We start from the raw sequence: 12,272 nt of genomic DNA, 5'->3' as shown, positions 1-12,272 counted from the left end.
AAACCTACATTAATGCAATATTAAGACTGTTTAGCTAAAACGGTAGAAAGTAAAGAAATTAAAAATGTAAGGCTTCTACTGCAATGTTAACTAAGCCGCATGGCACCCCTCAGGTATGTTATGGATATATATTCAAAACAAATAGCACAACAGTACATTATATATTTAACAAGACCAAAAAAAAAAAAAAGACTACATATATGCAGTGTGACAGAGCTAGGAACCTTGAGACAAATTCTTCTAATGTATACTGATATAAATCCAGAGTAACTCCTTTGAAATATTGCATGGATCATGTGGGTAGCAATGATGTATTCAGTGGTTCAATCATCAAGAAGGCAGGAGTTCACAACCCTTTATCTTTCCCTTTCCCTAACGAAAAGGTGAGAACATATTAATACTATTTTCCATTCATAGAGCACAATATGTCCAATGATCTCAAAGCATCTGCAATAACTAACTATTTGACAGAAGGGAAAATTGAGATACAGAAAAAGTAAGTGCATCTTCCCAAGATCACCCAGAGTAGCAGAATGTGGAACAGACCCAGGTCTCCTGCTTTGAGACCTCTGTTTAACCACTAGTTCAGGTGGCCTCCCCATTAGAACAATAGAGTATCCCACTCAACTTGTTCTGTCTGGTCTTTCAATGAGGTGTTGCCATACAAAAATATCCCACAAGGTGCCCAGTTTAGCACAGAATCAGCACTCAACAGATAAGAAGTAATAATCTTCAGATGCAGAAAGAAAAAATGTGTCATTTCTGATTCTCCTTATTGTTACTCTTTCCCCCCCAGCTCACTAGGACCCTATTCCATGACATGCAAAGCTCCTCCTGCAAAGGAATGAGTACCTTCAACTATCATTGGCTTCAATGGGAATTGAGGGTATTTGGCCACCTTGCAGAATCAGGTTCTTTAGCTGTTGACTGCAATAAGATCTGTTAGAATCTAAGGCCAGAGACTGGCCTTTAATAGCTATTGCAACACTTACGGCCCAATTCTGCAAAAGTTCACACTAAATATCAATTCTTCAATGACTTCAGTGAGACTACACTGGTGAGGAAGTACTACCCAGCATGAGGTGGGCTGTGGATTCAGGCCCCTAGCGAAAAGAAACTTCAGGCAAGTAGCCGAGGAAGGGTTAAAACAGTGATTTAAAAGAAAAAGAAAAGAATTATTCCAAGAAGCACAGAGGTGAATTCGAGAAATGGAAACCACACATAATGTAAGTTTCAGAAACCCAGTCAATGCAGTTGAATTTAAGGATCTGTCAGCAGATTTATTTGAAAACCTGTTTTTCAGGAGTGATAACTCATCCAATTCAAATTTGCTTCAGGGTTAAAACTTGGCACACAAGGTCTTGAATTGGAACCAGTTTCATTAAAAAAAATATTGCTGTTGTTTGTTTGTTTTCTCTAAACTTGAAAATAAACTATTTTCTTCGTAAGCTGTCCAAGAGGTAAAATAGTCAGTCAAATTAAGTGCAGTCATTTCAGGCAGTCCTTGTCCACCTGGAGCCCATACCTATTCCTCCAAAGACTTGCTTTCAAGCTTTTGGATAATTGGCCAAAAAGAAAAATTAAAATGTACCATAACAATTGTATTCACTTTAAAAAGGAGCTATGGATTTCCATGAGAAATGTGCATGTTTGTGGCACCAAAATATTCCACAGTATTTTACCGGAAGAAAGAAGATCCCCAGGGCTCAACTCTGGTTTACTGGAGTCTGGAAAGTGCTATCAGTACAACAGCTTCTATATCCAGGGAAGTGAGCTTAGGGATTATCCAGTAGTGGGGCTACTTTTTTTTTTTTTTTTTTTTTCTTTTTTCAAATTCACAAAACAAGACCATTATTTGGAACCCACACAACTCCACTAGAGCTGCGCAGAATATTGGCAATGAAACCCCAAAACAGGTGAAACTTGGTCAGTTTGGGATCCAGCTATGAAATTCATACTAAATTTGTCAAAACATTTGTATGAGGCTGGGCTCAGTATTGTGAAACCCTGGTTGATTTATGATCCTATTCAGTACCCAGGCAAAACTCACCCTTTCATGTGGCTTTAACTTGAAATTTGAAACCAGGTAAAACTTAACTGTATGAGCCTTGAGGCACAGAAAGAGTTGTCTTTTTCCTTTTTCTATAAAGTATCCTCCACACCCTGTGCACTGTTCAAATAATGATGGTGACTAAAAACAACAAGACCTTGTTTTGGCCAAGTTTCATTTTGAACCAAAAGTGAAATTCAGGGGATTTGAAGCCCCCAAAAGGAAGCCTATACACAGCTGCCTATGCTGACTTGATAGTCTATGATACTTCGAGCCATTCCTACTGTTCTCAGATTTGAGTTGTGGATGAGAGAAGCCTAACTTCTCTCCCCACCTCCTGTGTGCCACACTGTCCACCGTACATTAATATGTGAGGTTTAATCCTCAGATGTCATCAAGCTCTGTTTAGTGGAGCTGAAAATTGAGGGTGGAGGGGCAGGGACTAAGGCACCATTGCAGCTTCCTGATGCCTGTTTCTGACCTTGCTGCAAGTTAGGGCAACCTTAAGGTTGCTCTAAATTGTGCCAGCTACTATGGGCCCAAAGGGCTGTTCCAGAAGCTGTGCTTGACACTTCCCCTGTTTCTGAACACACCCCTGACATGATTTCTGAATATGTAAAACTCAATTTATGAAATGGGCAAATTTCTATCATATGTAGTCTGGAGTAAGAGGGTACAGCTTTCATAGAAGACCATGGGCCAAATTCATAGGCAGTGGTGTCTGTTGATCATAAATTGGGTATAAATAGGTGAAAGCAGAAAAATAGTGCAACCTGTGCTTTTCTGACATTCCAAAGTATGCTAAGGGTACGTCTTCACTACCCGCTGTATCAGCGGGTAGCGATCGATTTATTGGGGATCGATATATCACGTCTCGTTAAGATGCGATATATCGATCCCCGAACGTGCTCCCCGGCAACTCCGGAACTCCACTGGAGTGAGCGGCGGTAGCGGAGTCGACGGGGGAGCCGCAGCCGTCGATCCCACGCCGTGTGGACCCCAGGTAAGTTGATCTAAGATACTTCGACTTCAGCTACGTTATTCACGTAGCTGAAGTTGCGTATCTTAGATTGACACACACACACCCCCCGCGGTGTAGACCAGCCCTAAGTGAGTAACTTACCTGGTGAGAAGGAGGGGCTCTAGCAAGGACTAAAACTAGCTGGAAGTTGTAAGATAAAGCAGCCCCCATCCCACTTTAATTTATGCCCATAATTCTTAATGCTTTGGATCAAATTCTATTCTCAGTTATACCCGTGTGCATCTGAATTAGTTCTAGAGTCTATGTCATTACTCTGGATTTACACCTAAATATCCGAGCGCAGAATATAGCTCCTGAATGTCAAATTCAGCTCATGTATCAAAGAGACTAACTCTCACTGAAGTCAAAGAAGGCAAATAGTTTGTGTAAGTGAGACTCCTTTGACATACCCAATAACTGCCACACAGGCATGCCCTAGCATGTGTGGCACCTGTGCATGAACCATTTTCACTAGCATTAACAACTGACTTCAACGTGTACTGTAATCGCTGGGGCTGAGCAGCAGGTTTGGATTAAAAATCTGAACCATGTAAACATCAAATGATCTAGATTGAAACCCACCATGTTACAGGTGTGGCTTAAGATTGGAATATTCGCTGGGTTAAAGTCTAACCCTGATACCCTAAATCGGAAATGTATACAAAGACAAGGGTACGCCCCCTTGGAAATTGATTATATTTTAAAGTAGTTTGTCTTCAAGACAAAGCAATTCCAACCAACACTTCTTAGATGTGAATTTCCAAGAATCTGGATACAGAGGACTGAACTATCAAAAAGGAGGCCACGTAGGGTTTCTCCACTTGCACACCTGCATTTGGGGAGTTGCAATTGTAAACTGACATTTCTGTGCACACTTACTTGTTCTGAAGAGTTATATGTAGGTACAATGCGTGAAACAATGACAAAAATAGTATGAAAATGAAGAAATAAAAATGCAGGCTGTTTGAAGAACAAAGATCAGTGAAATGGTAAAAAAAAACTGATTCAAGGAGAAAAACACATACAACACCCCCCCCCCCCCCCCCCGTACCACTATAATGAGCATGCTCAAGAAAAGTTATCTCCAGCTAGGTACTTACAAGTAATACGAGTAGGAATATGCATTTCTTCTAAACATTGATGGGCAGTCAGATGAAGAAAATGTCCAAAAGGGGGGAAGAAGAAAAAAAAACCATAATTAGACTTATATGAAATCTTCTTTATTTGAAATGTACACAGTATTTCAGTGCCATCCTTCATACTGAGTTACTTGCTTCTTTTCCCAAGTTCTTCCTGAGAAACAGCATGGCCCACTGAATAGCATGCTGGATTTGGGGTCAAGAGATTTGGGCTCTGTTCCCAGTTCTGCTGCTGACTTGCTGTGTCCCCTTGGACAGCTCAATTCACCTTTCTGTGACTCAATTTCCCCATCTGAAAAATGTGGATGAAGATACTTACCTATCTCTGTAAAGCACTTTGAGATCTTTGGATGAAAAGTATTTTATAAAAACTAAATATTATTATATGAAACAGAATAGGATGATGAGTAAATATTGTGCATCTTTTGAATATCTACATGTCTGAATAAACAAAGCACTGAATAATCAAGTCTCATGAAACTCTAAATTGTTTATTGATTCGGGTAGCACAAAAGGATGGTGGGTAGATGGTTACTCATTAACGTTCTATGTCACTAGTTAACCATGGATAATTGTTAAGGATTTCCTGTTACAAATTCTCTATGACAGGCTTCAGAAGATTTTAATACATTGTATCACAAGGAAATACGTTATGGGAAACATGTATAGCATAGCGCATGGGGTTTTCCCCACTGGAGAACACTGGAGAAGCAACGAGCTTCTTATCATAGGTTACGCCACAGGATAGGGCACAATGTACTGCAACCCAAAGTACTGTACTGCATCTTGACAAACATGAAATGTTGATCATCACAGGTGACAAGCTGAGTCACGACAGAAAAGGAGTGATGAAAGAACACAAACTTCAACTTACCCTACAACTTTACCTTTGTTGTTTCAGCCACTACAAATCTGGGACAGACTTTCCACATGTAAACATGTGACATTAAAGTACAATTGTATGTTTAATCTGCACATACAATTACCATGGCTTCACATGGAAACCTAGTAGCTGGGCATATACATGGTTAATTAGTCATATTTGCATTCACAATTACCCATTTTGTGTATGTAGTCACAGTACTTGGTGCTCAGAGAGTGGGCATACCATCATACATGCATTTGGTATTCCTTTTCTTGTTGCAAATATGATCTGCTTCATTTTCTCACTCATGTACAATTTGCTGCCTACAAAGAGATTTCCTCAGGAGAAGTACAGTTGATTACAGATGTGCAAAATTATTACATTGAAACTACATGTTTTTCCTCATAATGGATCTTGTTAAAAACTTGAAATGCAGGCCAGAATCCCAAAGGTTCCCAAACCTTTTGAGTGACTCTGGAATGCATAGCTAAGTGCATCTGGCCTCATTCATTAAATCACATGAAATTCAGGGTTCCACATGATTTTGATAATAAATCAAATGAAATGTAGCCATTTTCACTGAGTTTCATTATGAGATTCTGAGTTCATTTGAACCTAACATCAAAGAGAACCTTGAGAATCATCAGACACAAACAATTTGTTGGGGAAAAGTCACCATGGCTTTTGTAAAGGGAAGTCATGCCTCACCAAGCTATTAGAATTATTTGAGGATGTCAACAAGCATATGAATAAGAGTGACCAAGCTGATATTGAGTACTTGGATTTTTAGAAAGCCTTTGAGAAGGTCCCTTAGCAAGGGCTCTTGAGGAAACTAAACAGTCATGGGATAACAGGGAAGGTCCTGTTTAAAAGATACAGTGAGGTAGAAAAGTTTGCAGATGATACAAAATTATTCAAGATAGTTAAGTCCAAAGCTGACTATGAAGAGTTACGGAAGATCTCAAAAACTGGGTGTAGTGGGGCAGCTGCCCCACTCCCTGAGAATTTAGGCTGCAGCAGGCCTGTGCAGATGGACAGCCAATGAAGGAAGGGCTTATTGGGAGCCAATCGGGGCCCGGATCGGAGGCAACCAATCAGGGCCCGGCTCAGCCCTATAAAAAGGCTGCTCACGGAGGGAGCAGGCAGTCTGTCCCAGGACTTTGACAGGGGAAAGTCTGTCTCCAGAGGTGGGAGACTAGCACCTGGGACAGCGCAGTGCTGGGCAGCCCCAGGGGAGCAGAAGGGAACTCCAGCCCTGTGTCTGCCAGGCTGCAGGCCCCGAGGGGAAGGGCCTACCCGGTGCGAAGGGCCGAAGAGGAAGCGGCCCAGGACGTGGACAGATGGAGGGAGAGAAGGAGGGCAGGATGGCTGCCACTAGAGGGTCCCTGGGTTGGGACCCAGAGTAGTGGGCGGGCTTGGGTTCCCCCCTTCCCCCTTGCCTTACACCTGGCCGATGGGAGTGGCCGTCTTGGGCTGCACCAACCCCCAGCCAAGAGGGGTGTGACTTTGGGGGTGCAGTTACCCACATTGGCCGGGGTGCAGAGAGACAGCGGATTGATCACCCCCCGGAAGGGGGCGAGGATGGACTAAGGACACAGCCGGAAGACAGTGGCTCGAAAAGGATGCCACGAGCTGATGAGTGACGTGGGCTCAGACACCAACCGAGGGCGAGACGACGGATGGGACACCACCAGGAGTGGGCGTTCCACTGGACAGAGCTAATTTCTGGAGACAACCAGCAGGAGGCGCCAGATGGTGAGGCCCAACCTTGTCACACTGGGTGACTGGACAACAAAATGCCAGATGAAATTCAAGATTGATAAATGCAAAGTAATGCACACTGGAAAAAATAATCCCAATTACACATATATAATGAAGGGATCTAAATTAGCTGTTACTATTCAAGAAAGAATTCTTGGAGTCATTGTGGATAGTATTCTGAAAACTACAGCTCAGTGGGAAGCAGCAATCAAAAATGCTACCTGAATGGTAGGAACTATTAGGAAAGGGATAGAAAATAGGACTGAAAATATCACAATACCGCTACATTCATCCCTGGTGTGCCCACACCTGGAATACCGTGTTCTGTTCTGGTTGCCCCATCTCTAGGGCCCTACCAATGTCACAGCTGTGAAAAATATGTCACGGCCCATGAAATAAGCCCTTCCCTATGAAATCTGATCTCCCTCTTGCTGCTGGGAGCACCCCAGTCAGGGGGCTCCTAGCTGCAAGTCCCAACTGAGTTGGGGAGAGAGAGGACTTGTCCTTCCCCAGCGCTCTCACTCTCGGTGGGAGATCAGACCCACCTCCCAGTACACCCCTCCCCCCCCCCTGCTGCAGAAAGCTCCAGCCTCCAAGGTTTCTGCAGCTGGAGGAGATTTATGGAGGTGGGTTTGATATCCCCCTGCTCCTGGGAGTGCCCCAGCTAAGGAGGCTCCTAGCTGTGAGCCCCTGCTGGACTGGGAGAGGACAGGACTTGTCCTTCCCTGGCATGGCAGCTGGGGCGGGGTGGTGGTAAGATCAGACCCACTTCTGGGTTGGGACCTCCGTGGTTAGAACACTGTGAAATTTCAGATGTAAACAGCTGAAAATGTGAAACTGGCCAATTTTAAAACCTTCTGCCTGTGAAATTGATCAAAATGGACCATGAATTTGGTAGGGCCCTACCCATCTCTGAAAAGATATAGTGAACTGGAAAAAGTTCAGAGGAGAGCAACAAAGAATCAAGGTATGGAACGATTAAAAAAAAAAGAGTAAAAAGATTAGGGTTGTTCATTTTAGAAGAGAGATGACTAAAGGGGATATGATAAAAGTCTATAAAATCATGAATAATGTGGAAAAAGTGACTAGAGAAGGTTTATTTACCCTTTACCACAATACAAAACCCAGGGGTCACCCAATGAAATTAATAGGCAGCAGGTTTAGTACAGACAAGAGGAAATACTTTTTCACATAACGCACAACTAACCTGTGGTATTCGTTGCCATGAGATGTCGTGATGGCTAAAAGTAGAACTGGCTTCACCAAGATGGTCAGGGATGCAACCCCTGCTCAGGGCAACTCCAAACCTCTGACTGCCAGAAGCCAGGAGGGGAAGACAGGGATGGATCACTCCATAATTGCCCTGTTCTGTAAACTCCCCTTGAAGCTCTGGGCCATTGTCAGAGACAGGATACTGGGCAAGATGGATCATTAGTCTGACCCAGTATGGCCATTATGTTCTTATGAGGAGGGATTTGGGAAGTGAGAGCCCATGTAGACGAAAGCCAAAAGCAATATTCCAAAAAGTGAAGGGTAAGTACTACAATTTTCACAGTGTTGCCAACTCTAGTGATTTTAATTGTGACTCTCGCCATATTTTGTGTTTTTCTTGAAGTCCCAGCTTCTGAAGTTGTGTGATTTCATGAGAATTTCATCTTTCATTTAAAAAAAAAAGTTTCCAGCCCTCAAGGTTTCAGGGCAAACCAGAAGGCAGATTTTTTTTTAAAGGCCCATTAGTTTTAAGCCCACCTAATGATTTTTCAGGGCCTGATTCATTATTTTTGCATGCTTGGGACTGGCTACGTTCCACACAGCTCTGGGATTCCCAAACTCTCTTTTCTTTTAATATCACCACAGTGACTCTCTAAAAGCCAGGGTCTAAGAAAGGTGGAGAATAACTTAAAGTTCCCCAAAGATTACGAAAAAAAAAAAAGCGCTGGAATCCAAGGAGGTGCCTTTCATTTTTATTCATGTACAGAAGTTTCTCCATGTGTCATTTGCTCAGTCTCTTCTTCTTACCTGCTGAGGATGTAACCAGAATAATTTTCTGTAAAGCCCAGTCTAATGCAGTCAAGGATTTCCTTTTAAACATCCAACAGCTGACCTCTTAACTACCTAAATCCAGTCATTGAAACATGGTGACTAATTTGAACTAGGTTTGGGGGCTTTTTGAAATGCTAAATCTCTGCTTCCTACTGCAGAACATCTGGCTCCAGAGATGGAGGTGGAAGGAGTCAGGTCAGACTTCTAGTTATGCTGTTTGACTGGCCTAACCATTTGATAGTGAAAGTCAGACATCTGAAACTGAGCATATCCCATAGTCTGTTTCTTTGGGACTAGATATAGCCATATCTACCATCTCTATATAAGTAATAGAGAGAAAGATGACATATATATATATATATAGAGAGAGAGAGAGAGAGAGAGAGAGAGAGAGAGAGAGAGAGAGATGCCTCCTGTCTCTTGCTCCTAGTCCCAGTCTTCTTGGCCAGCCACTCCCAATCTCCCCCACCCCAATTCCCAATCCATTTTCCTCCTAGTGGCAGCTATCATTCCCAGTCTCCTTCCCCTCCCCCCACTATCCTGGCTTCTTGTTTCAATCTACTCCCCACCCCGAGTGGTCCATCTCCTGTATCATCTGCATTCAAATCAGAGAAATTTGTCCTCCATGCTGCCTGAGTTAAGCGCGCGCGCGTGTGTGTGTGCGGGGGGGGGGGGGGCATTTAGAGCTCAGGAGAGATAGTAGCCCTGCTTTCAGTTCTGGTGCCTGAGCCCAGACCTAGCAAGGCACGCAATAGCTCAGAGCAGTAATTGCAAGGACAGTTCTGCTCATCCAGACTGGCGCATGCTCAGTGTGGATGTAATTTTTAAACTGAAAAGCCCTAGAAAATCTCTGCTGAGCATAGGTAAAATGATTTTCCAAGGAATTAAAAACGTGGCCAAATTTGTGTGGATTTTCACGGGGACGTCACGCATAGGGGTGCTAGACATTTTCAAAGAAAGGGTCACCAGAATTTAACATTGGCAAAAGAACATATTTCCCCCTATAATCCTTGGAAATGGCTGTACTGTTTTGTCTTAAATTTTCCCCAAAAATTCAGCCTGAGGCAGACAGCTGACATGGAAAATTTCAGCCACCTGGTTAAAGATTGGCAAAGTTATAAGCCACTGGAAACAGGATCTTAATAGGCAATACTACCAGCCTCACCTATAATAGACACAGAATGTCTTTCTTCAACACCGATACAGAAGGGGAGGTGGGTGTTTCACCACTGAATGTAGAAGTACCCATTGAGCAGCTCCTTCCCATGACCCAAGTCTTGTCACAATGTAACAGGCAGTTGGGTTTTAATTAATTAGTTTCGGATTTCAACCTTAATCCAGAAAAAAGCTAATTTTCTTAAAAGGAACTAATTCTAGACTTCTACCCCCCCCCCACCTTCATTTTGCCACAGGAGGTCTTTGAGGAACTTATTTATAGTAGACAGTGACAGGCTGTCTGATCCTATTTATTCAGTCTCTCACTTCCAGGGGTCACTAGAGGCTCTGTCCTCTCAAACATGTAACACAGAAGAGCATCATATTCTTGACTCTCTAGGGAAATGTAAGTCACAATTTTGGAGGAGTTAAAACTATTAAGATAAAATAAGAACTGGCCAACATCCAAACTATTAAGGGGTCCAAAACAGTCAAAAAGTATTTGCACAATAAAAAGTTACACAAATGTCTTTCTGGCTTCAAGAAGCATTTAGTAACCAACCATTTTATTTTATTATACTTTTTATGTTAGACAATATTCAACTAATATCACGAGTGAACAAACTATCTTCTATAGAATATTGGGGAAGCATCAGATGTTGGCATTCTGTATTTTGAAGTTCAGACCCCCACACACTAGATGTTTGTCAACATTGGGGAAATGAGTGGGCTTAAATGAGTATGTCTTTAAGTACTTGTGTAGACAAAGACAAAGATCTACTCTGGTTTCAAAGAGGATGAGATAAAAGCGCATTAACTAAGTGCTTATGTGCGTGAGCAGGATCCACATGGACAGTGTGTATGCAGCAGGCAACTGTGGGTTATATTCACACCCCAACTTGCTGCAAACTAAATATTTGTATAGACAAGCCCTTAGTATCTAGTGTAGGCAAAGAGTCCTATTTAAAAACATGTTAGCTTGTCCTGGGTGACTGCAGAGTTAAATTGACACATATAAGTCCACCATTCATTTTTCCCCTATAGAAAAAAACTCAAGTTTGTTTGGTATGGTTATTCAAATTCAAATACGAGTATTTAACTGAGGCATGCTGACAAGTTGGGTAGCTTCAAACATTTGCCAAACTAAAAGGGTTTGAACACATCCAAACCAAACTGAAGGCCAGGGTCTTTGTACAAGTCTATGTAGATAAGGTTCAGAGAAGCATCCTAATTTGGAGGGGTTCATAAGAACCAGTTGTAACTTTTGACGATTCAGGTGTCCTTGTTTTGCCAGTGCGGGGTTCTCAATCTCTCTCCATCCTTCTTCAACTCTGTACACTGGTTAACAAAACACTTCATTCAGAAAAAATCAGATCGATTGTGTCTATTACTGATTAGTTATAATGCCCTGAACCACGAACAAATGTTACTGTGGTATCTTCCAGCTCCACGTGAAGGCAGTGCCTCAAGTTTGTCTAATTAAATAACTTATTTTCTGCATCATTGCCTAGAAAGACAAGACTATCTTGTACAAGTGCCTCTGCAGGCTGAGAGATGATTCCTTTAAGTAGGTTTGAATTCAAAGAGGTTAAGCTGCTTGTGTTTTTGTTTGTACAACGAGAGAACAAATCTGTTATGAAATGATTTATGCAGCCATTGGTGTGTGTGTGTGTGTGTGTGTGTGTGTGTGTGTGTGGTGTGCTGCTGTTGTTTTTTTAAGCCACACATCACAAAATATTCATATCGATTTATGGCCCCGGATGGTGTTTTCTATAACAAGATCAGGTCCCAATCTACCTTAGTTTACAAGTGAAATTTGTTTGGTAGGTTCAATGCCATCGCTACTGGACACTTATCCACATGAACTCCCACTCTCAACCTCAATTTGACATGACTGGCTGTGTCCATTCAAAAGAAGTCCAGAACTGATACAAGAGGTATGTTTGAAGGAAGATCAAAGTACACTAGCAGATCTAGGTAAAGCAAGCTTCCAAAACATTTTTGTACACTCTTCTTGCCTCTACAGGGGGAAAAGAGTCACCTATAAAATAGCCAATTGTTCTCAGAGAATTATGCCCATCCTGGCTGGTTCACAACATTGTTGATGATGTTGCACAGCCAAAGAGGTACAGAGAGGAAAACAGAACACAACGATTTCATTTGCATGCAGCCAAAAGGGGGAAAATGAGTAGAGAAAGAAGTTTCATTTCGAAGCTCTAGGAAGTAGAGGTGACCTGA

At 42.3% G+C, this 12,272-nt stretch overlaps 1 protein-coding gene across 4 annotated transcripts in view; it reads right to left on the bottom strand.

Moving 5' to 3' along the window:
- Positions 1–12,272, bottom strand: part of PTPRT (protein tyrosine phosphatase receptor type T) — a 699,175-nt gene that overhangs the window by 84,162 nt on the left and 602,741 nt on the right. For 3 of the 4 annotated variants that reach the window (XM_054046511.1, XM_054046508.1, XM_054046510.1), the window contains one exon: positions 4,172–4,201. The exons of the other annotated variant lie outside the window; for it this stretch is intronic. In XM_054046511.1, coding sequence (XP_053902486.1) covers positions 4,172–4,201 — 30 coding nt within the window. The remainder of the gene's footprint in view (positions 1–4,171; positions 4,202–12,272) is intronic. 4 annotated transcript variants of the gene reach the window in all.

Source organism: Malaclemys terrapin, chromosome 12 (genome assembly GCF_027887155.1).
Source record: "Malaclemys terrapin pileata isolate rMalTer1 chromosome 12, rMalTer1.hap1, whole genome shotgun sequence".
NCBI classification, from domain to species: Eukaryota; Metazoa; Chordata; order Testudines; family Emydidae; genus Malaclemys; species Malaclemys terrapin.
This window is presented reverse-complemented; position numbering and strand designations above follow the sequence as displayed.